This window comes from Bolinopsis microptera, chromosome 11, assembly GCF_026151205.1.
Source record: "Bolinopsis microptera isolate Bmic1 chromosome 11, MBARI_Bmic_1.0, whole genome shotgun sequence".
Classification (NCBI taxonomy): Eukaryota; Metazoa; Ctenophora; class Tentaculata; order Lobata; family Bolinopsidae; genus Bolinopsis; species Bolinopsis microptera.
This window is the reverse complement of record NC_087082.1, coordinates 8846648-8867568: the sequence shown is the minus strand read 5'-3', so window position 1 is coordinate 8867568 and position 20921 is coordinate 8846648. Positions and strand designations below refer to the sequence as shown.

Sequence of the window (20921 nt, the reverse complement as noted above, 5' to 3'; positions counted from 1 at the left end):
ACTTCACCGTCACAACTCCTGGAGCTGATAACACTGAGTATAAAATTCACTTCAAAACACCATCGCCAGTCTGTAGTCAGATCGTTAATAAATTTTAATTTAAAATTGGTTGCCGGGCAATGGTGTCAGTGAGAGACGTTAAGTTAGGTGAACATTGGTACAAAAATATAATAATATAGCAGTTTATCTTTAAGTTAAAATCACTATTTGTTAAAGTATACAAACAGTTCCATTCAAAAGAACAAAGTCCGAGAGCAGAGAGAAGATTTGGAGACTATACACGCATATGTGGGGTTTAAATTTGGTATTAGTAATTTTAGGGTTCGACCGAAAATGTTGGTCGGTTGGTTAATAGGGAGCAGTCACTGTCATTAGAATTATCAGATTAGGATCGGAGCAACAATTAGAATCAAATGGGACATAATGTGTATTGTGGCCCAGAAATCAGTGAAACCTAGAATGGCGGTAAAATGCTAGCGCGCCTTGTTGTGCGCGCTAACATACTTGCTGCTGAAAATAAAGAAGTGTATCCATAATAATGTCGTTTGGCGGCAGCGCCTGCCGATACCTGGATTATATTGTGTTTAACTTAAAATTCAGTGAAATTTTTTGTCATTCCATTCAGCACCATACCTTCCAGAGGAAGTGCTGGGATGTTTCTGCTTCTCCTGAAAAGTGTTCACAATCTTGCGTCTCGAAGTTGATGTTGTTCGCCACGTTCTGAAAGTAAACTAGTGGGCTGTGACTTATCCTGACAGCGGCCATGTTAGCCATCTGATGTGAGTTCCAGAAAAATTAAAGTTCCTGTATTTATATTTGTGGAGGAACATCTCAAGTGTGATTTTCCTTTGTCACTGAGTGTGGCCTGATTGGGAGGAAGGGTTCTGGTCCTATGGGGATGTTGTTGGATTGATCGTCCCTTGCGAATTGGTCCGCTAGTTCTTTACCGTATACTCCTTCATGTCCTGGAACATCTAAGTTCTATTCGATGTGAATACCTAGTGAGTTGAGTTGGTCTGAGATGTTCAGAACGAACCTGGAGTTAAAACTGGTGCTGTTAAGCGCTTTAAATGCAGCCTGGGAATCTGAGAGGAATTAATGATTGATGGGGATCCTAAGTTATCATTAGTCCAGATACTTGTCATGTGTAACGCAAATAGCGGGTACAATTTCCTCAATGAACCTGAAGAAGGATTGTCTGTCCTGTATCGTTACCATGTTACGTCGAGCTTACAAATTGAACCCAAAGTTTGAGTAATATGCATTCGTTAAAAGTTGTATACATCCTATTTGCATCCACGAAGCATTGCATTGTTGTTTATGCCTGGTCCCGTTAGCTTTGCGTCACAGAACTAAAGAGGTCCGCTATGCTTTATTGAGCTATGCTGTCCACCAGGGTACTGTAGATCTAAGGGTTCCCCCTGTAATAGGAAAGGCTGTGATAAAGCATCTCTGCAGGATGTCCGAGATGAACTGTTTTTAAGCGTTGAGATCTTCCGGTGTAGAAACTGATTAGAACCAGTAAGGGTGTCAGTCAAACTCTGCTGCTACTAGATGATTGTAGAGCGTCCAGTCACACTTCAATGAAGAATGTGGCAAAGCTAACCCGGTCCCCTAATCCTAGGTTAAATGTGATGTCCTCAAGATGAGCCCTTAGCTGTCTTGCTGAGAAGACCTGAAAAGTGGTTACTGGAGGAAGAAGTGCCAGGAATTCTCGCTATCAGTGTGTCCTCGTAGTCAGAGTGAGATAGTTGAAATCCCTCTGTCTTATCACGAGCCTGTGTCTAGCGTGTGTTAGCCCTTATGCATTAGCTGTCTTAACGGCGGAGGACATTTGGGGTATCGTATTTCAGCTTACCACAACCCAAATTTCACTGTTTTGACTGAATTGATCTTGAATGACCATCTTACAGGGTCACTGAGGATGGCACAAGACATGATCGAGGTACTCAAATTTCTATTCCCAAATAAAGCTTTGATAAACGGAAAATCATCAGAATATAAAAAGGGATTTTGGAAAATTTTTGAAGAGGAGCTTTGGCGGTTTTTAATGAAATTTCGACCAGTGACCAATTAGCCCTCTTTACAGGATCTTGAAATTTCTATTGGTGTGACATTCATATTTTTCAGACAGTTTGTCAAAGAGTGTAAACATGAAAGGTGAATCACGAAAATATGTTCCACATATTTCCTTAAAATATTTCTCCAGAATCTTATCTATACTATAAACACATATCATGACGCTTAGTACAGTAAAACTGTCACATAAAATAGCTCAGGATTTACACAATGTTTAGATGTTCCTACCTTGTGCTGACTTTAACTAACCTTGTGTTACGAATGTGCACTTGATAACCCGACCTTAAGTGTGTAATTTAAACAATAAACATCCAATATACCTACTTATTTCTTGATGAGTTTGTTTTCTGCCTAGACGTCTTGAAGTAACCTTAATAAAAATCCTTTCATCAAGTGTAATGAAGTTTTTATGAAGCAGCTGTGATAAACTATTAGGTGGAATGAGGCAACACTTGGCCCTGACATCTGTGAGTAAATTGAGATTATCAAATTTTCTATCATAATATGATTTTTAAAATACACGTCTTTTGAAACTACAAAAATTGCAGTACGTAAGCAAAGAGCTTAGATAGCACACTATATTATGTAAGCTAAGCATTAAGCAACCTCTACTATTAAATTTAGAAAGCTGCTGAGGCACTGTTTAATCTATCATTCCAACGTTTGGCACATGAACTCTGATCTTCAACAACTATCTAAGACTTCTCTATCGGCAATCACAGCCTCACACTGCATACTTATATAAAGCTATTTTATGAGATACATAATATATATAATAATATAGATTAACTTAACAGTTTACATTATTATTACCATGATCATGTGCTGAAGAATGATTTAACATTTAAAATTATTCCAGATAAGGTCGTCAAAGCGGCTGTGTCACTACAGGAACATTGGATGTAGAACCTTGACAACCTCCCGCCCCTTGTATGCTGATAAGACAGAGATAGTCAGTGGTACCCCAGAAGGAGTTATCACCCCTGAAGGAACTGTCAGTCTCAAGGACCTTGCAGATGTGGGCATCGACCAAGTTGCGCTGGAAGCTGGTTCAAGTTAGTATTTTTACATTTCCAGCACTTCTCAATTTCAAAATTTACAGCACCTTACTTATGTACCTAAACTATTTGCTGTTGTGTTCCCCGAGCTGGGAATATAGCACCAATCAATGTTTGAGGAAGAAAGTTTGAGATTCGTTTCAGAACAGTAAATCATTGGATATATTTATTTGCAGTGAGTTCTGATTGGTTTGTTGTTTTCTTGAAAAAAATGTGTTGTTTTCTTGAATTAGACGCCTTTATAAGATTACTACAATTTAATTAACGTTTCCTCAGACAGTGGACTGGCATTTATTGGAAATAATGTTTTGGGAGCGTTTGATTATATAAAAGGGTGGTTACCAAGTTTGGGAAAAGGTGAAGTGGTCTGGAACGATGTAGTGATCCCTAAATTAACTCATCTCTACATCCCATCCATATATGAAACTGTTCAGGTATGATACAAAAAATCAAAAGTCTATTATTTCTTTATTTGTTATTAAAGTTTGAAGTTTTGATATCTTACTTCATCCAATTGAGATCAATTTAGGACCAATTTGATAATACTCTCATAAAAATATTTGTTTCAGTATTATAGTGGAGCACAATGGTTTCTGGTGATTGGTCTCGGAACGTTGACCCTTAGGGCTTGTCTTCTTCCTTTGACTAGGTAATTGTTTTGTGAAAAATACAGGATAAATTCTGTATTTGGGATCAAATGTTTTAACAGATTCACACAGATACATGTAATGTACTGGTAATGTACTGGTAATGTACTGGTAATGTACTGGTAATGTACTGGTAATGTACTGGTAATGTACTGGTAATGTACTGGTAATGTACTGGTAATGCATGATGACTTTTATCAAACACACAGATCATCAAATTGTCATTTACCCCCAGACGTACGCTGAGGATAGCGCCGCTGTTAAGGGACCGCATACCAACATACCAGTCGTACGGTGACATGGCTAAAGTCCTGAAAAAGAATAATCAACAAGAGACAGTGAGTATTTTTACAGAATTAAGAAAGAAAGGTGTCAGAACATTTTATCTCTGAAATTTTTCTAACCACTTGTCAAGTTATTCTAAATGTATTCCTCTTCAGGAGTTCAAGTTGTTTCATGTTTCGATAATTACGCATCTATATTTTTATTATTTAGTCATGCTTAATACCCTTTTAAACAATTTAAATTACCCAGGCTAAAAAGGTTCTGAAATGGCAGCAAGAAATAGCAAAAAACATGAATGGCGGTTCCACGATGGTAGCATTTGTTGCTAACGGGCTAATCATGATGAGCATCAACAGAGGTCTACGTCATTTAGGTCATTTAACGGTTAGTTATAACGTTCAGATGATACATATCCTTTGAGTTGCTGCTACACTTGAAATGTATGTAGATAACAACGTTAGTTCCGATGAATTAGATCCCTCTGTATGCATCAATAGCAGCAAATCTGGGGAAATTTTGAAATACACCACTATGAAGCATTTAACCACCCCTTAAAAATCACAGAATATGAATTCTAGTAATCTGAATATTTACATAGGTTCAAAAATGTCATAGCTTTATGATAGTGCAACGAAAAAAATCTCAGAACATTTTGGTGCTGAGTTAGGTGGTTAAGTAGTCGATTTATATGACTGATTTGTTAGTGGACATTTTTTCATACCTCTAACACCCAAAGTCCCCAGTGGAATAAATTTTAAATATGACTAGGAATCCATTTTGGGAAGAAAAAAAGGCTACATGTTTTTCGGCCGCTTTGCGGCCGACTTGTCACTGGTCAGCTCTTCTCCCAGGTCAAGATTAGTTTGAAATGCTTAGCGTATCCATTAGAATAATTACCGGATGAATATGCAATTGCAAATTTTGAAATTAAATAAAAAATTTCTGAGAATTCTTTAATTTATTTGAAACGGAAGGAAATATTTTTTAAAAGAACTATACAGCCTAGCCCACAGATGCTCCCATACTTTTCTTCATACTAACTCGGAACATCGAGTTCTATGATTTAATTTACATCAGCATGATTAACGATTTGCTACTCTGAAAGTGGCTTCGACCTTGTGTCGATATTAATGGCCTGACTTTGGAGCTGAAGCTTGCTTCTGCCAGGTTAGATTCAATATTGGACAATTAACAATGATAAACTTCGGACTTAAAGCGGGATAGGGATGTATAATGGAGGGGGTTGTCTGCACTGTACTCTAGATGATCTAGGATGTGAAACTTGCTTAAGCCTAGAACACACGAGTTCCCCTGATATAGTAGCAATGGCTAGATTCACTTCCTTCCCACTTGCACTGTTGTTGACTAGTAGCTACAATATTAAATTGATTCGTGGAAATCGGTCTCGGATGTGAAGCTTCCTTAAGCGCCAAACCCTGAGAATACTGTATTACTCGAACTTCGAGAATTTTCTAAATGAATCTAGACTAAAGGAGCCAACTTGAATCCATAAAATTTTGAATGCTACATTTTAAAATACCGCTCTATATTTACACCGTTCACCAGTTAATATGGCTGGGAGGATTGGGAGGATTCATATTAGATTGTCGATTGTTTAAGATTAACTTGATATTTTAGCGTATCAGAGCTGAAATTTTGCATGACTATTTCAAATGACTATTTTACAGGGGGGGGGCTCATGTTTTTTTGTCCGTTTTTGTCCGTTTGGCAGCTATATTTTCAAAACGGACAAAAAATAAAGCGGACAAAAACGGACAAAAACGGACAAAAACGGACAAAAAATAACAAAAATTGAAATAACATTTAGATGCTTCCTCCTCCTCTTCCTCCTCCTCCTCCTCCTCCTCCTCCTCCTCCTCCTCCTCCTCCTCCTCCTCCTCCTCTTCCACCTTCTCCTCCTCCTCCTCCTCAGCCATCCTCCTCAGCCATCCTCCTCAGTCCTCCTCAGTCCTCCTCAGTCCTCCTCAGTCCTCCTCCTCTGCAGTCCTCATCATCCTCCTCAGTCCTCCTCCTCCTGGGTCCTCCTCCTCCTCTTCCTCCTCAGTCCTCAGTCCTTCTCCTCAGTCCTCCTCCTCATCCTTTTCGTCAGTACTCCTCCTCCTCAGTCCTCCCCCAGTCCCCCTCCTCCTCCTATTCAGTCCTCCTCCTCCTCCTCCTCAGTTCTCCTCCTTCTCATTCCTCCTTCTGAGTCCTCCTCATTCCTCCTTCTGAGTCCTCCTCTTTCTCCTGAGTCCTCCTCCTGGGTCCTCTTTCTCCTCCTCCTTCTCAGTCCTCCTCCTCCTCCCTCTCAGTCATCCTCCTCAGTCATCCTCCTCAGCCATCCTCCTCAGCCATCCTCTTCAGCGATCCTCCTCAGTACTCCTCAGTCCTCCTCCTTCTCAGTCCTCCTCAGTCATCCTTCTCCTCCTCCTCCTCCAGGGGGATCCTGTTTTTTATCCGTTTTTTTCGTTCGGAACCCTATATTATCAAAACGGACAAAAAATAGAGCGGACAAAAACAGACAAAAACGGACAAAAAATAACAAAAATGGAAATAATATTTAGATGCTTCCTCCTCCTCCTCAGTCTTCCTCAGTCATCCTCCTCCTCCTCCTGAGTCCTCCTCCTGGGTCCTCCTCCTCTTGGGTCCACCTCCTCTTCATCCTCCTCCTCTTCCTCCTCAGTCCTCAGTTCTCCTCCTCAGCTCAGTCCTCCTTCTCAGTCCTCCTCCTCATCCTTTTCCTCAGTCCTCCTCCTCAGTCCTGCCCAGTCCCCCTCCTCCTCCTATTCACTCCTCCTCCTCCTCCTCCTCCTCCTCCTCCTCCTCCTCCTCCTCAGTCCTCCTCCTCCTCAGTCCTCCTCCTTCTCAGTCCTCCTCCTCCTCCTCAGTCCTCCTCCTCAGTCATCCTCCTCAGTCCTTCTCCTCCTCAGTCCTTCTCCTCTTCCTCCTCCTCCTCAGTCTTCCTCATATTCCTTAGTCCTCCCCCAGTCACCCTCCTCCTCAGTCCTCCCCCAGTCACCCTCATCCTCATCCTCCTCATCAGTCCTCCTTCGCCTTCTCAGTCCTCCTCTTCAGTCCTCCTCCTCCTTTTCCTGGTTCCTCCTCCTCAGTCCGCATTCTCCTCCTCCTTCTCAGTCCTTTCCCCAGTCACACTCCTCCTCATCCTCCTCATCAGTCCTCATTCTCCTTAGTCCTCCTCCTCAGTCCTCCTCCTCCTCCTCCTGGGTTCTCCTCCTGGATCCCTCTTCTCCTCCTCAGTCCTTCTCCTCCTCCTCAGTTATCCTCCTCCTCCTCCTTCTCCTCCTGGGTCCTCCTCCTTCTGCTCACCAGTCCTCCTCCTCAGTCCTCCTCATCCTCTTCATCCACTTACTTCTCCTCCTCATCAGTCCTCATCAGTCCTCCTCCTCCCAAGTCATCCTCCTCCTCCTGGGGCCTTTTCCTGTGTCCTCCTCCTCCTGGGTCCTCCTCCTGGGTCATCCTCCTCTTCCTTCTCCTCAGTCCTTCTCCTCCTCAGTCCTTCTTCTCTTCCTCCTCCTCAGTCTTCCTCCTCCTCAATCCTTTCCCCAGTCACCCTCCTCCTCATCCTCATCCTCCTCATCAGTCCTCCTTCTCCTTCTCAGTCCTCCTTCTCAGTCCTCCTTCTCCTCTTCTTCCTGGTTCCTCCTCCTCCTCCTCAGTCCTCCTCCTCTTCCTCCTCCTCCTGGGTCCTCCTGATCCTCCTCAGTCTTCTTTCTCCTTCTACTCCTCAGTCCTCCTCCTCCTCAATCCTCCTCTTCCTCCTAAGTCCTCCCCTCCTCAGTCCTCCTAAGTCCTCCCATTCTCAGTCCTCCTCCTCATCAGTCCTCTTCACCAGTCCTCCTCCTCAGTCCTCCTTATCCTCATCCTTCATCTCCTTCCTTCATCTCCTTTCTCCTCCTCATCCTCCTCATACACCTCCTCCTCATCAGTCCTCCTCCTCACTGCTCACTCCTTCTCCTCCTCCTCGTCCTTAGTCCTCTTTATCAGTCCTCATCAGTCCTCATCGGTCCTCCTCCTCCCCAGTCCTCCTTTTGGGGCCTTTTCCTGGGTCCTCCTCCTCCTGGGTCCTCCTCCTCTTGGGTCCTCCTCCTCTTGGGTCCTCCTCCTCATCCTTCTCCTTAGTCCTCCTCCTCCTCAGTCCTCCTCTTGAGTCCTTCTTCTCCTCCTCCTCCTACTCATTCCTCCTCCTCAGTTCTCCTTCTCAGTCTCACTCCTCCTTCTCAGTCCTCCTCCTCCTCTTCTTCCTGGTTCCTCCTCTTGGTTCCTCCTTCTCCTCCTCAGTCCTCCTCCTCTTCCTCCTCTTCCTGGGTCCTCCTGATCCTCCTCAGTCTTCTTCCTCCTTCTACTCCTCAGTCCTCCTCCTGCTCAATCCTCCTCTTCCTCCACTCGTCAGTCCTCCTAAGTCCTCCCCTTCTCAGTCCTCCTCCATAACCACCAACTGTGATATATTAAAAGCGCGCGCTTGCGCGTACTTAACCACCTGGTATGGCACAGCATTGAAATATCACCATAATTTCAAAGGCAGAGGACACCATCCAGGTGCCCAAAACTTTTGGCTATGGTCCCAATACCATAAAACCTTAGATGTGGCCTCAATGTGGTTAAAACATGTTTATTTTGGACTTTCGGTCTACAGAAGCCATCACAAATTAACCATTATTCAGCAACCTCCGAACTTTTGGTGCCTTATTTTGTTTTGATTATATTTGATTATGAGAGATAGCTGGAGGATAATTAGTGATTTTAAAGATAATGCAACAGAATGTGTGGCCGTATGGCGGTTAAAACGACCAAAAACACTGATTTAGGTCAATTTTAGACCTTTATTAACCATGCTATTTTAACCACCATAGTGGCCACATAGAGGATTCATTAACCACAATTATTCAACATAACTGTACTGCAGTGTTTTGTGCACCAGAAAAACATCACTCCAACATTGAGATTAACCACAATAAGCTGCAATATCATGTTGAAGTCAACATACTCAAAATGTGTGAAAAAAGTCAATGTCCACCAAGTTTCCCCAGATTTGCTGCTATTATTGTTTGGTATTTAACTAATAAATTTGGGGTATTCAAAAATATAATTTGATCGAGTGGTATGCTGCAGGCTGCTTGATGCACCTTTGCTCTGTACGTTATGATATTCGTTATATAAACTACATGTTTCACTATTTCAGCCACTCTTGGATGGAGGATTTGGTCCTTTCCTAGACATGACAGTTAACAGTAATGCAAGTGTAGGCTTCTACTGTCTCCCCATCTGCATCGTCACCGCTTTAGGAACTATCATGCATGTAATAATGATTTAGGTTTTTCTTACTACAAAACTTTTTAGTGTCTTGCCTCTTGAACTTTGAAGCATTTAGTCATAAGGTCTACTTAATTGAACTGAAATTCATGTCTTGAAAATTAATATCATTATCATTCTCATTAACTTTTTTGTAGTATCTATAATTGGTTATCTATAATTCTATTAACAAAGTGTGTAATAGTTGATTTGCAAATCTCATAAGCTCTGATCAACTTTCAGGTGAATTTCAGACATGAGAAATGGTATAATCCTAGATTGTACTTGGTAATAACACCACTTGGAGGTATCTTTGCTTATTTCATAGGGAAGTCGTCTGTGGTAAGTTTCCCACTGTTGGTAATATTTCTGTTTGCTTGATATTTTTTCTTTTAACTTCTCTGGTGTACAATATACTTGTTTGAGTACAATAAATACTTTAAATTTCGTTATCAGATACTAGATATTTTCAGTTAGCCGTATAATCTTTGTCTTTTCAGGTAATGTGTCTACACTATGCCATATCATGTTGGTGTACAGCCATTTTAAATATTATACAACGTACAAACCACGATCTCCTAAAGCTTCCACCACCCTACAAACCTTCTCCTCCCCCCGAGAATATAAGACTGAGTAAGGAACTCCCCCGTCTTGAACCACTCGTTCCTATCACAATGGATGACATCACAGACAATAAAAAGTCAGACTTTGCTGCCGAAGATTTATCTGGAATATCGCCCAAAAGGTTTCAACGGCATGATGAAAAATCGGAACTAGAATTTTTGGAAGAACTCACTGGTAAAAAGTCTGAGGAAACTCCAAAAAGATCAATTGGTTATGAAACTCCTTATTCTCCGATATTCAAGTTGGGACAACACGATGAGGAGCCCGTTGTCGCTCAAGATAATCTTTCCGCGGGAGAAAATATTCCTCCTCCCCCTGCGCCGCCTGGAATCATGCAGAAAGCCGTCGGTTCGTAAACACACGATTATTATTTCATTACTGTGCAAGATACCCAAGAAACCAAGATGTTTCAAGGCTAGAACTGATAAAACTAGTTCTTTAAAGATATATAGAATATATATTAATTATTAGTTAGTTGCTGCAATCAAGCAGGAGCATTATATTTTAAACAAAGAGAAACACTCAAATTGACGGGCAAACGATCTGTTTCATGATATGTAGAAAACAATACCAATCCTCAATATATTATGTATCCAATTACTTATTAGATTGGATGTTATCTCAATGAAATAGGGGGAAATTATGGAGTACCATCTTCCATTTAATCAATATTTTTACAGGTTCAGCACCAAGTTTTAAGTTCAGAAAGAGGCTCCGAGCCTGGTATTTTAGGTGAGCTATCACAATCATATTCGCTACAATTTATTTGAATTAAGAGAGTTTGGTGTGCAATGACTTGAATGTGTCTGTAAGGGGAAAGTTTATCTTCATGCGTTTTTCTGAAAATCAACAAATTTATATTTTCAGGCAGAAGCTCATGAGACATGGAAAGAAAGGAAACATGAAATTATTCCTCGAGGATGCACCCCCAGAAATGAACTTCATCCAGGATTCTGTTCAGTTGACAACCAAGGTAAGATATTATACTAAGTACTAACTTAAATTACATATTACATTATGTAGTTCCGGGAATTTTCAGCTGTCAACAACCTAATCAGATAATGATTATCGACCGATAAAAACTTCAACCCTTCTCCAGTTCACGTAATTGATATACATATCATGTATTGTGCATTACACTTCAAAATCACAGGTTACTCCAGGACTGAAGAAGTATGTGTTAAGGAGACAATATCCAATGAATACATTAGAAGAGATGGAACGCAAAGTTTCTTATATTGAACGTGTGCAAAATCAGCGCTGGTGAACATTTCAAAGTCTCATAGGCTGTTTTAGGAGCGTCATTTTCCTCTCCTGTTGATTTTTAGATCAATTTAAAATTATTATCCAGTGCGGTTCAACGCACAAACGGTCTACTGTAAATTCTTTGCGCGGCGGCGAAGTTTTATTTCCAGTGTACGCACTATCCTTACCACTATAAAAAGTCACGTTTCCCCGGCCCCTTTCTTCCGACCTAATAATTTTGTAGCCGTTAAATTAACTGAGCTGGCCAGCGCTCTGCTCAGCTACATGATTTTATAGTTGATCATCATTCATGTGAGCAAAATTAAGGAACCTACAAAGCATGTTTTCGTGCTACTTGAACCTGGTCATACGAAAAAGATAATTTATGAAGGAGCAAAAATTGTACAATCAATGAAGTTCTCTCTTCGTGATTGTATTCGTTCTCTTCTTGCATTGGTCATTCTAGCTTTCAACTCTAATCACAATCTCCTGCTTATTGCTTGATATTTTAAGGCGGTATCGTGTTGCTATTAGGGTGTCCACTGTCTACTCGAATAGCGGATTACGAATTACTAAACACTCAATAACGCCTCTCTCCATGTGACCCTGGCCTTATGTTGTGGCAGTATTTCATATAAGGAATTCAAACGTTTAGTTTCATTATTTATATTGGTTTGAATTTAACTAAATCTACCGGAATTGTACTGTCTTGTGTTATAATTTATTATGAAATTTTGTTATTTTTCAGTAACGCCTATCATTCTTTAATCACAATCCAAGTGGAACATTTTCAGCAGTTGTGATATGTGTATTTGTAGGGGTTCCTTCGATCATCATGCATGACATAAGTATAAGGTTGTTCATCACGTCGCTAAACGCAAAAAAACAGTACTGAGTACCATAACTGTACTTTCCCATTCCTTACAATTTGAATTCTAACATTTTTTTCGTCATAACTAATGTTAAAAACCTTAAGAAATGGACACATTGAACTTTGAAAACCATGAGCTCGGAGATGTCAATGACGGCAAAGTGACTAGAGTAACAAGATGCCGTAGAGCCCCGCTAATTAACATCAGCAACAGCCAGCGGAACAACTTGGTTTCGAAGAAAGCTAAGAAATCAACAGTGAGTCCTGTATCAAAGAAATCCGATTCATCCAAAGACGACTCTTACCTTGGAGATGTTTTTGGCTACCTTGTTCGCTTAGAACAGTCCATAAACGTGTGTCCTCATTATATGGACAAGCAGCATGATCTGAAGCCTGTGATGAGATCTATTCTTGTTGACTGGATAATTCAAGCATGCACTAAGTTCAAATTAACCGATGAGACGCAGTACTATGCTATACAGTATATAGATCGTTTCTTGACGACAACGTTGATTGAAAGGTCGAATCTTCAGCTGGTTGGTATTGGTGCTATCTTTATTGCATGTAAATTCGAGGAGATATGTGTTCCCAGCATGAGTGATCTATGCTACATTACCGAAGACACTTACACCCCTAAGGTTAGCAGCGCTCCTTTAAAAACATGTTCTTGTGCATGAAAAACTTATCATAAAATTGAACATTGTAGATATGCATTAAAGATAAAGATAATTTTCAATACCACTCACGCATTTATATAATTATATAATTATTTTCAGGAGCTTGAAAGAATGGAGAGTAAGTTTCTTCTAGCGCTTGATTATGACCTGGGATACCCAACAACGATCCAGTTCCTTCGGTACATTGTGAAAGTGTTCTCTTGCTCCCGCCAGCAGTATTATTGTGGCAAGTTTCTTTGCGAACTTATGTCTGTAAGCTACCCCGCTCTTCAGTGGAAACCATCAGAAATTGCTGTGTCCTCTTTGGATATTCTTAACGAAATTAGCACTTTCGTTCCTGCTTTGAGACAGCTTCATAATCTTCAATTTAACGAGAGTTCGATTGCTGACTGCAAGCGTTTTATCAGAAAAACCATTCTGAATGACGAACTATCAGATTATGTCACTGTATTTACCAAATACGACAGCGTGTACAAAAAGCTTAAATCAGAATTAAAGTAGGATTTTTTATTCGTTATGATATATTTGTTGTAATTTTTATTTATTTGAGTGTGTATACATAAGTCATTGTAAGTCAATTTTAATGCTAAGTTTTTCAAGTAAACACATGATGATACGAAATTCATCCGGATCTGCTATTATTTCCAACAACAAAAATGCTCCTTATTTCGTATTATCATGTGAAAATGAGTCAAGAAAACGAAAGTTTTCATTATTTTTAACGAGATTCATTAATACGTGAGATAAATTTGTTTTTTTAGGTATTTTATGTCCGTGTGTTGTTTAGATGCGTTAAAACGTATCTAAATTTTTGAAAATGATTTTTTAACTTTTGATGCGTCATGACAGTTCTAAGATGAATTTGCGCTGTATTCCGGTCTGGACTCGGCGGCAAATATCTCAAGATATTCAGGAACGGATTTAGGTTAAAATTGTGTGTGTGTGTGTGTAAATATTCCCATAAATGAGATAACCTTGTAATTATTAATCAGTGCCTTGCAAATTTTGGATTTACTGTTTTGGGTCGGTGCTTTTGTCGACTTGGTTGTACAGTTATCAGTTAAAGTAAAAGTTTCTAGTTTGTGTTAACTCCATACAGAAAACATTATAATATAGTTTTAATCTATTTCTTTTAGAAAATCGTCGTTATAGTTCATGTGACCATGCGAGCATGAACTTGATGACGATTGTACTATAAGAACTCTTGCACTCAATCTTTGGAACGTTTTTAATACATTAAGTATTAAAAACGTTCGTGTATTTTTTATTTGTGTTATTCTTTTGTTAAATACTAACTCGTATAGAATGAGATAGGAGTTAAGTTTTAACCCTGCAAGCAGTTATTTTATTGTTGTATATTTTCTGTTCGTTTTTTGATAGCCCCTTTTCGTTTGAAACTAAAGTGTTTCAAATTCTTACCAATAAAGTTCAATCGAAAGAGCGACACAATCACTGAATTAATCTTTCAGTCTTGAATAAATCTAAACTACGATCTATGCATATGTACATAATTTATTTAACAAATACTCTCAATCAGTAACATTATTTTCAGAAGGAGAATCCTTGGTGAAGCGGTTTGGGATATTATTGGTCACGTTATATTGATATTTAATTAAAACATGACGTCGTAATGTTATTGAGCACAGGCTCACTCACCGAATTATCAAAATTCATGACTTACAGTACATAAATTTGATTGTTGATTTTCTGAAACAAACATTGTTGATTGAAGAATATTACAATAATCATTGACAATTAAGATAAATTAAAATGCTCTATAGAGGGAACATAGAGGGACGAGGGTCCGGTTGGGAGCTTCTTATTCATTAATTGTATTATAATAGCGCTGTCAGTTAAAGTTGGCCCGGATGTGATCACTGGAAATGGCATCTTGAAGTTTTTTATTTGGAATTTATCTCCTCCTTTCTCATCACCGGTGCCAACTCAAATTGATCACACTTTAAATATACTATTATTTCAGAAAGAGATTGTTCGTTTCCTGCCTTTCCTATTACAAACACACTCATAACTAGAACTCTTGATAGTCCAAATAAATCTAAAGGGATTAAACTCTGAGATGGCTAAGTTTTTTACGGCCTCTGAACTGGTCCTAAAGTTCGGATTGACATGCTCCCGATAGCAGTCCGACGTGCTGTGCTCTGACAGTTCAATGATGGTCCCGCCTGCTTGGGGTAAGACACAGGGATCTTTGTTCCCCCCTAAACTGTTGTTTCTCTTTCCGTTGAAGTATTTCTTTAGTTCGGAGTTCTGTCTGCTGACACTCTGGTTTGAGCTCATAGTGGACGACCTGTCGGGGCTTTAAATTTGATATTTTAGTGACAATAGTTTTCAGGAAAAAATGTATTTGTCATTCGGGGTTATTTAATTTTTTAACAATTTTGATAACCTCAGTATATATGTAGAGTTAAACCCCGATTTACCGCAGAATTTTGAGTATAGAAGTCAACTGAGGTAAACAGGGGTTGGCGGTAAGTCAGGGTTTTACTGTATTTACAAAATCTTACTATATATAAAGCGAGACGATATATGTTTATCCGTGCCATTTTACTGACACCACGGCATCAACTTTAACGCTACTTTCCGCAAAAACCGTAAAAGATATACAACTGAAACTTTTTTGACTGGGCCAAATGCTTTAATAGCCTCAAAATCAGCATTTGAACATTTTTTGAACATTTTGAACATTTAAAATATAATTTGGAACATTACAGTAACGTTATTCAAATCTCAAACAGAAAAAAGTATATTTCAAAGCTTTGTGTTTTGATCATATGATTATGGGTGTATAGTGATAGCATGAAAAAATAAAAAATTGGCCAAGAAATAAAAGTTTTAGAGCCCCAAATTTGGACCCCCAAGTGGTGTCAAAAACGCGAATTAAATAGATGATAATTATTTTAGTCTCTTGAGTTTTGACACCATTGCATGGTTATACGGGTTCCTGCTAGTGTATCTAAATGATGCTTATATTTTAAAATCAAGACGTAAAAACGGCAAATCAAGGTCCGAAACAATTAAAAATAGTCTCAGTTATTTTGAACTAAACTTACCCGAGAGAAATAGAGGAGTTATTACTCTGACTGAGATCTCGTTTCCTCAGGAGCATGGTACCGTTACAAGAGTTGGTGCTGTATGCCAGACTCTCCCGCCGGTAGTTCATCTGTCTAAAGGATCTGTCTGATCTACAGGACAGGATATTCCTGAATGTCTGCGGAGGTAAGGTGTCAGTGGGAGGGGTATGGGCAGTTTGGGTGAAGTTCATTCAGGGGAGATAATTTAATAATAGGTATCGGCCCAACAACTTTACTAGAGTTTATTCGCTTTTGGCTTAGTGGAAAAAAGTATAGTAGAAATATTTATAGTCGATAAGATGAAATATTGTGTGTTACCTTACGGAACTCCTTGTTCATGATCCCATAGATAATAGGGTTACAGAAGGAGTTACACATGACCAAGTAGACTACTATCAGAGCTGCATCTTTTGGTATTCCGTGGACCTGATAAATGTGTGAATTGAAGTGGAGATTATTGTTTACGATTATCTTAACATTAAGTTAGTTACATTCGTTTAATCTTAATTCAAGTTTGTATATATTGCGGATTGCCATGGCAAATGATTTTTGTAAACCGCAGAAGCAGACGAGAACTTCTCCTTATTAACAATGTTTAACCAATGAAAATATATTGAATATTATATTTATAGACATAATTAGAGGATATTCTGGGATTTGTCATCACATCTATAAATAAAATAAATAATCCAATAGTCGAGTAGTCTGGCCTAATTCAGTAGAATACAGTATTGGTATAAACAATACTCACACTAAAATCATTATCACCCTAAGTGTTTATATACTACCTGTACTCACATTAAAAACTACTTGTAGAGTAGCGAATATCATGACCGGGAGGACGAAAACTAGGTACACTCCGATAATGACAGCTATCATCAGACCAGCCTTGTAGTTCTTGATACCCTTCCATGCCCCTCCCTGTTTTATTACATTCGGGTCGTTGGCGTTAACCTGGGCACGGAACTTGGCGTTAACCTGAGTACAAGGAAATTCAATAATGGTAAAAGATTATAGCAGTATATTTATCATTTGAAAATTCAATATAGTCGGTCAAGCAATATTATATATTTGGTAGCTGTAGGCTCTAACTTTAAATTATGCTATTTTAATGAAACAATCTTTAGTGTTAATTGAAGCTTGAAAAGAGGTATTTCCATGTTAAAATTAGTAAGCCACATTACAATCCTAATTCCTGTGACTCTATGACTAAGGCATGTCAGTACTGAGCGAGGCTGTTCCTAGATGTCATAGCGCTAGAATGCTGTCAGAAGTCCGGCTATACATTTAACTATGTAGCGTGCCTACAATTTGGAGGCAGCTGTGAAGAACAGGTTTGTTCTAGAAGGTTTATTCAAACAGGCGTGGCAGATGCATTGGTTATCTATCTTATGGAATAAACCATCTCTTAGATCGCTTATCGATTTTGCCAAGTATGGACTGTGGAACTATCCAATAATTTCAATGGCTAGAGCAGTGAAATATCGTAACTGTAACTTTATAAAGGTTTCGCAGTTTATCGATAAATTTCATCATATATGCGACAAGAGAAACGTCATCTTAGGACGCGAGGAGAGTGAATATGATACCCATTGCTCCTTCATAAATAATAATCCCATACTAATTATATAAATAATTTCTTACCTCTCTGGCAGTCTGAAGGATGAAGTAGTAGCAAGTTATCATGATGGAGAGAGGTGGAATAAAGGTAAAGATAATGTAGGACGAGAAGTAGATCTTGAAATTTTGTAAAGGTTCCGTGTTAGTTACTGTTAGGGCGCAGGTTCTGGAGAATTCTGATAGTCTGAGTGCGGGAAGTGGCTGTGAGAATATGACTTAATATTGGGGTTAAGTCACATAAAAGTGATAATTTAGCCATTGAATTGCTAAATTATTGAAACATTTTGTATATGAATCAGTAACAAAAATTCAACGGGTGAAGATTCCCATGATAAATAATAATATAATGATGAATAATGTAACACCAGTTCTGATAATTTGAGTTTCTAACGGAATCAAATTTTGTAACGACTAAAAATAATCTCCAGTGCCCGGCTGTAAATTGTGAGGATGTTGCCAAATCTCACCTGATATCGCTTAAAAAGTTATCTTTTCAGGGGTTTTTCAAGGGATGGGCATCGAAAGATCGACAGAAACTAAATATTGCCCAAAATAGATCATCCTAGTTAATTTTTTTAAATAGCCACTTGAACTTTTTAGACTGAACACACACACTTCAACAATCTCATCTAACCTCTAACTAAGCTGTTCCCTCTTAAACTTATCAAATTTCGCCGGTACTAGCCGTATCTTATGTTGCCATGGGGTGGAAAGTCCCCATACATCGTAGTCCGATAGTTTCACTGTGTCATACTATACGAACTTAATAAATCTCACCTAAACTTGTCGTATCTTATCTGAACTTACCAAATTTCGCCTGAACTTGCCGTATTTTATCTGAACTTAACAAATCTAATATGAACTTGCCGTATCTTATCTGAACTTAACAAATCTAACCTGAACTTGCCGTATCTTATCTGAACTTATCAAATCTAACCTGAACTTACCGTATCTTATCTGAACTTAACAAATCTAACCGGAACTTACCGTATCTTATCTGAACTTAACAAATCTAACCTGAACTTGCCGTATCTTATCTGAACTTATCAAATCTAACCTGAACTTACCGTATCTTATCTGAACTTAACAAATCTAACCTGAACTTGCCGTATCTTATCTGAACTTAACAAATCTAACCTGAACTTGCCGTATCTTATCTGAACTTAACAAATCTAACTTGCCGTATCTTATCTGAACTTACCAAATTTCGCCTGAACTTGCCGTATCTTATCTGAACTTAACAAATCTAACCTGAACTTGCCGTATCTTATCTGAACTTAACAAATCTAACCTGAACTTACCGTATCTTATCTGAACTTAACAAATCTAACCTGAACTTACCGTATCTTATCTGAACTTAACAAATCTAACCTGAACTTGCCGTATCTTATCTGAACTTATCAAATCTAACCTGAACTTGCCGATACCACAGAATGGTGGCAGTGACAGCGACATGGAGTAGATCCACGTGGCACACAAGATAAGCAGGGTACGCTTGCCAGTCATACACCGTTTGTAGAAGAGAGGTCGGGTTATCACCAGGTACCTGTCGTAGCTACAAGCTGCTAACGTCACCAAACTGTTCGTCAGGATGACGTTGTCTATGTAGCCAGACATTTCGCATAGCAGCGCCTTATAGGGTGAAATGTTAGGTATCTCAAATATTCAGGATACTCATTGTTTTCAACCACCCCGGAAATTGTGCTAAATTCCTTTGAGAATTTAAAGCCGCTTTCTTCACTTCAGCCCTTAAATTGTCGGCGTGCACTCTTTAAATTAAATGTCGGCGTGCACTCTTTAAATTACTACAACTCAACAATCGCTTTTGTATTAAAAACACAGCGTTTGTATCTTACCGACATCCATGATTTGCAGAGAACCAGGTTAGCGATAGTGTTAGGAAAAGTCCAGCACCCCATAACCAGGTCACTTAGTGCCAGTGAGATCAAGAAGTAGTTACCAAAGGAACGGAGACTCCGGTTTCGAAAGAAGGCCAGCAGCACCTGCAAATTATGTTTAATTAACATTACCAGTCCTTACTTCCTTAGGTGTTTAGAGATTATTAGGAGATTTTGGGTATAATTTATGATTAGAGTAATTATTGCGATTACGTAAATGTAATTATTAGCAGTCACAATCGGATCATCAGTCATTTTAATTTTTATCAATTTAGTATCAGTCACTTATTAGCAGACTGCTTTAAAACCGGAACACCTGATTAATATTTAATAACACGTTCTTATATCAGTGCAGTGACATAGCAGCTCTCAATCTAAACTTAAAACCTATCACTACAACTCCAATTACTACAAGTACAACTCCAATTACTACGCCTCCAATTACTACACCTCCAATTACTACACCTCCAATCACTACACCTCCGATTACTACACCTCCAATTACTACACCTCCAAGTACGTACCATGGTGTTTCCGAAGACAGTAAGGACACACACGGAGGACAGGATGGTGATAGCCACCATCCTCCCCGCGTAATCCTCTCCACATATACCCTCTGATCCTGCCATTACACCTGTTACATCACGCTGTTAATAATATTAATAATATGCTTAATTAGCGGCAGGTTATTTAGAAAAATTAAATGTTCAGCACTTGGAAAAATTGTAAGTTAAGAATAAAAGCTAACAGTAACAGTAACAGCAAGTAAAGACTAAAGATACTTCGACGAAATGTTTTTTTTTGGCAGATTGTCGAATATTGGAAAAGTTAGTTGTAAGCGACTCTTAAAAATCCAAATGGCAAGAACAACTTTCTGAAAATACCGGCTTGTTAAGATTTAAAGATTCTGTACTTATGGGTCTTCATCGCCTAAATATGAATAGTAGCCTACGCCTTTCTTTCAAAAGTCAGATACAGTTTGAAGTTATCGGAGAAAAATTTATCGGAGAAAACCATCAGTACGCTTAACACAAAAATTAAAACAAAGCCAGAAAACGATTAAACTGCATTTAACTTAATTATAACGACAGGTTTCTCAGCGTAGTTGAGCAGTTTGATGCCAAACAGAATAAGCTCATAAGCTGATACAACTTAACTTAACTAATGCTTTTAATATATGTAGTAATAGCCTATTCTCCATAAATTATAAATATTGTTGCCAGGACAAAAATCATAAGGTAAATACGGTAAATACCAACAGTAATAAATATAATACTGCAGACACTCGTGATTAATTAAAGTATAATTAATTAAAGTAGGATCAATATGGGCATTTAATTAATAATAATAGTAAATCGAGTACACCTGTTCGAACAGCAACTCCAAAACCCAACGCATGTGTTGCACGCCGTAACGGCGAGCATGAATTCGGAGGAGTGTATTTAATGCAATTAAAGAACAACATTCCAACCCAAAATAATTCCCTCTAACGATAAAGTAACTCCCAAACGCTAT

The 20921-nt window shown here is 38.9% G+C and overlaps 3 protein-coding genes across 4 annotated transcripts; 2 read left to right on the top strand and 1 right to left on the bottom strand.

The window, feature by feature from the left end:
• The first annotated feature begins 2457 nt into the window (after window positions 1-2457).
• On the top strand, window positions 2458-11995 carry LOC134822899 (uncharacterized). The gene is made up of 12 exons (XM_063834171.1): window positions 2458-2546; window positions 2939-3134; window positions 3414-3571; window positions 3707-3786; window positions 4020-4122; window positions 4319-4453; window positions 9270-9386; window positions 9623-9721; window positions 9880-10351; window positions 10684-10735; window positions 10871-10976; window positions 11157-11995. Exons 1-12 carry the CDS (start codon window positions 2520-2522, stop codon window positions 11268-11270), a joined length of 1659 nt encoding a protein of 552 aa, XP_063690241.1. The 5' UTR covers window positions 2458-2519; the 3' UTR covers window positions 11271-11995.
• A 190-nt stretch (window positions 11996-12185) lies between these two features.
• LOC134822902 (uncharacterized) lies at window positions 12186-13761 on the top strand. The gene is made up of 2 exons (XM_063834174.1): window positions 12186-12757; window positions 12896-13761. The coding sequence occupies exons 1-2, from the start codon at window positions 12227-12229 to the stop codon at window positions 13295-13297; spliced, it is 933 nt and encodes a 310-aa protein (XP_063690244.1). The 5' UTR covers window positions 12186-12226; the 3' UTR covers window positions 13298-13761.
• A 470-nt stretch (window positions 13762-14231) lies between these two features.
• LOC134822901 (alpha-2A adrenergic receptor-like) lies at window positions 14232-20049 on the bottom strand. 2 transcript variants are annotated; one of them, XM_063834172.1, is made up of 8 exons: window positions 19931-20049; window positions 19365-19511; window positions 18920-19140; window positions 17533-17692; window positions 16687-16866; window positions 16207-16314; window positions 15868-16025; window positions 14232-15113 (listed from the first exon to the last, which is right to left on the bottom strand). In XM_063834172.1, the coding sequence occupies exons 1-8, from the start codon at window positions 20033-20035 to the stop codon at window positions 14774-14776; spliced, it is 1419 nt and encodes a 472-aa protein (XP_063690242.1). In that variant the 5' UTR covers window positions 20036-20049; the 3' UTR covers window positions 14232-14773. The 2 variants fall into 2 exon arrangements, with proteins under 2 accessions (XP_063690242.1, XP_063690243.1); XM_063834173.1 differs by lacking the exons at window positions 19365-19511; window positions 19931-20049 and having other exon boundaries at window positions 14684-15104; window positions 18920-19207.
• Between the last annotated feature and the right edge of the window lie 872 nt (window positions 20050-20921).

Excerpts from the sequence above, each read along its gene's own strand:
- LOC134822899 (XM_063834171.1), top strand. The coding sequence starts at position 2,520 with ATGAGGCAACACTTGGCCCTGACATCT. Across the intron at positions 2,547-2,938 it reads AACACTTGGCCCTGACATCT|ATAAGGTCGTCAAAGCGGCT; the intron begins GTGAGTAAATTG and ends AAATTATTCCAG. Across the intron at positions 4,123-4,318 it reads AGAATAATCAACAAGAGACA|GCTAAAAAGGTTCTGAAATG; the intron begins GTGAGTATTTTT and ends TAAATTACCCAG.
- LOC134822902 (XM_063834174.1), top strand. The coding sequence starts at position 12,227 with ATGGACACATTGAACTTTGAAAACCATGAGCTCGGAGATGTCAATGAC. Across the intron at positions 12,758-12,895 it reads AAGACACTTACACCCCTAAG|GAGCTTGAAAGAATGGAGAG; the intron begins GTTAGCAGCGCT and ends AATTATTTTCAG.
- LOC134822901 (XM_063834172.1), bottom strand. The coding sequence starts at position 20,035 with ATGGCAGGATCAGAGGGTATATGTGGAGAGGATTACGCGGGGAGGATG. Across the intron at positions 16,867-17,532 it reads TCCTTCAGACTGCCAGAGAG|GTTAACGCCAAGTTCCGTGC; the intron begins GTAAGAAATTAT and ends CCTTGTACTCAG. Across the intron at positions 16,026-16,206 it reads TGAACAAGGAGTTCCGTAAG|ACATTCAGGAATATCCTGTC; the intron begins GTAACACACAAT and ends TTACCTCCGCAG.